This window comes from Plectropomus leopardus, unplaced genomic scaffold (assembly GCF_008729295.1).
Source record: "Plectropomus leopardus isolate mb unplaced genomic scaffold, YSFRI_Pleo_2.0 unplaced_scaffold3449, whole genome shotgun sequence".
In the NCBI taxonomy this organism is placed as follows: Eukaryota; Metazoa; Chordata; class Actinopteri; order Perciformes; family Serranidae; genus Plectropomus; species Plectropomus leopardus.
In genome coordinates this window covers 5,001-6,768 of record NW_024637679.1, presented here as the reverse complement: position 1 = coordinate 6,768, position 1,768 = coordinate 5,001, and the positions used below count along the sequence as shown (strand labels likewise).

The 1,768-nt window shown below is 45.5% G+C and overlaps 1 protein-coding gene across 1 annotated transcript in view; it reads left to right on the top strand.

Annotated features, from left to right (window-relative positions):
• Window positions 1-950: 950 nt before the first annotated feature.
• LOC121938818 (von Willebrand factor A domain-containing protein 8-like) overlaps window positions 951-1,768 on the top strand; it is a gene marked incomplete at both ends in the record, with an annotated part of 5,776 nt that continues 4,958 nt past the window's right edge. Inside the window, 2 exons of the mRNA XM_042481980.1 lie at window positions 951-1,140; window positions 1,397-1,510. Coding sequence (XP_042337914.1) covers window positions 951-1,140; window positions 1,397-1,510 — 304 coding nt within the window. The remainder of the gene's footprint in view (window positions 1,141-1,396; window positions 1,511-1,768) is intronic.

Genomic DNA, 1,768 nt, shown 5'->3' with positions numbered 1-1,768 from the left:
GCCCCCCTCCACCCGTCAGGCCAGAAACTGACACTGACTGCTACTGTGTGTGTGTGTGTGTGTGTGTGTGTGTGTGTGTGTGTGTGTGGTGTGTGTGTGTGTGTGTGTGTGTGTGTGTGTGTGTGTGTGTGTGTGTGTGTGTGTGTGTGTGATTCTGTGGAATATAGTCATCATTCGGGTGATGATTGTGCAGGAAACATGCGTGCTGGAGACTTTGTATTAATGCATCATGCTGCAGCTATTTTTAGCTGGCCGGGGTCAGGGGTCACTTGTGCTGCGGGAATAGTGGAATCCTTCGCCGGGCGCTTCATCTTGCCAGCTCTGAAAATCCCATTTTTGGAGAACAAAGTGGCTAAAGTGGACTATAAATATATCGTGGTGGTATTTTTCACTTGGTAACTGAACACAGGGGCGAGAGGAGGAGCAGAATACATTAATAACATATTTTACACACAGCAGTACACAAATATTTCTGGGGAAATAAAGATGAAGGCAGGGAGGAATCGCTGCGTTTCTCCACAGAAGTGTACACAGATGTACAGCACAGGTGAACTTTCAGTCAAAACCTAAACATCTGCAAATCCACAGCTCCTGATGAAAGTTTGCCCGTGTTTTATGGGGAGCAGCTTCACAAGCGTAAAAGGAGAAGGTGGATAAGCGCTTATCATTAAAGGTGATTAGGTTAATTGCTTTGACACCTCCAGAGTGCACATGAGAAAGTCCCAGTGACACACATACACACCATTTACCTCTCGGTAAACCAGTGACTGAGGAAGTAGTTAAATCTCTTCTCTACGGAGGTAAAATGGTGACATTAATTATTTTTTATCGTTATTTTTAATTATTTTATTTATTTGTTTATTTTATCTTTTTAATTATTTATTGCGTTCTCCTGATATTGTTCTACCTGTCAGTTACACTGTGTGATATTCCATAACTGTGTCACTTAGTGTCCTTTTCCTTCCTTTCCCACCTCCAGGACATGACCGCCAGGGACCTTCTGCAGCAGAGGTACACTCTCCCGAACGGAGACACGGCCTGGCGGCCGTCTCCGCTGGTCACCGCCGCCATCGAGGGCAAACTGCTGCTTCTGGACGGGATACACAGGGTCAACCTGGGAACGCTGGCTGTGCTGTCGAGGTACTTCAGTCTGCTAAAAATAAGACACAGTTTCCATTACTTACTCTCTGTATCATTTTAGGAAGCTTTGATATTATTGCTTGTATTATCTTCTGTATTCTGTTTTGCCTCCGCCGCTCAGATTTAATCGTTTCTACTTCAAAAGGTTTCTTATGCCTGCTTTTCAAAAGTGAAGGGAGCCGGTGCCGTTAATGTCAAACACAGACAAACACACACAAACACACACAGCTCACACAGACGTGTCTTGTTGTCCCAGGTTGCTCCACGACAGGGAGCTGGATCTGTACGACGGGACCCGGCTGCTGAGGTGGGACAGATACCAGACCCTGAAGGAACAACTGCAGTTCAGTGACCAGCAGCTGCAAGAGAGGTACACACACACACACACACACACACACACACACACACACACACACACTCATACTCATGCATGGGTCAGCACACAGAGGTTTAACGGGTTATGTGTGAAAAAGGTCAGGACCATTTTTGGAGCATTTCTGAATCTGTATTTGCGTCAAACATGGAAACACGACACTGTGGTCACTGGCTTTTTTTAAAAAAAGAAAACAATAACGGCACCATAACAGGAAGAAAAACTGGGAGAGAAGGGGAGAGACACATGAAGACA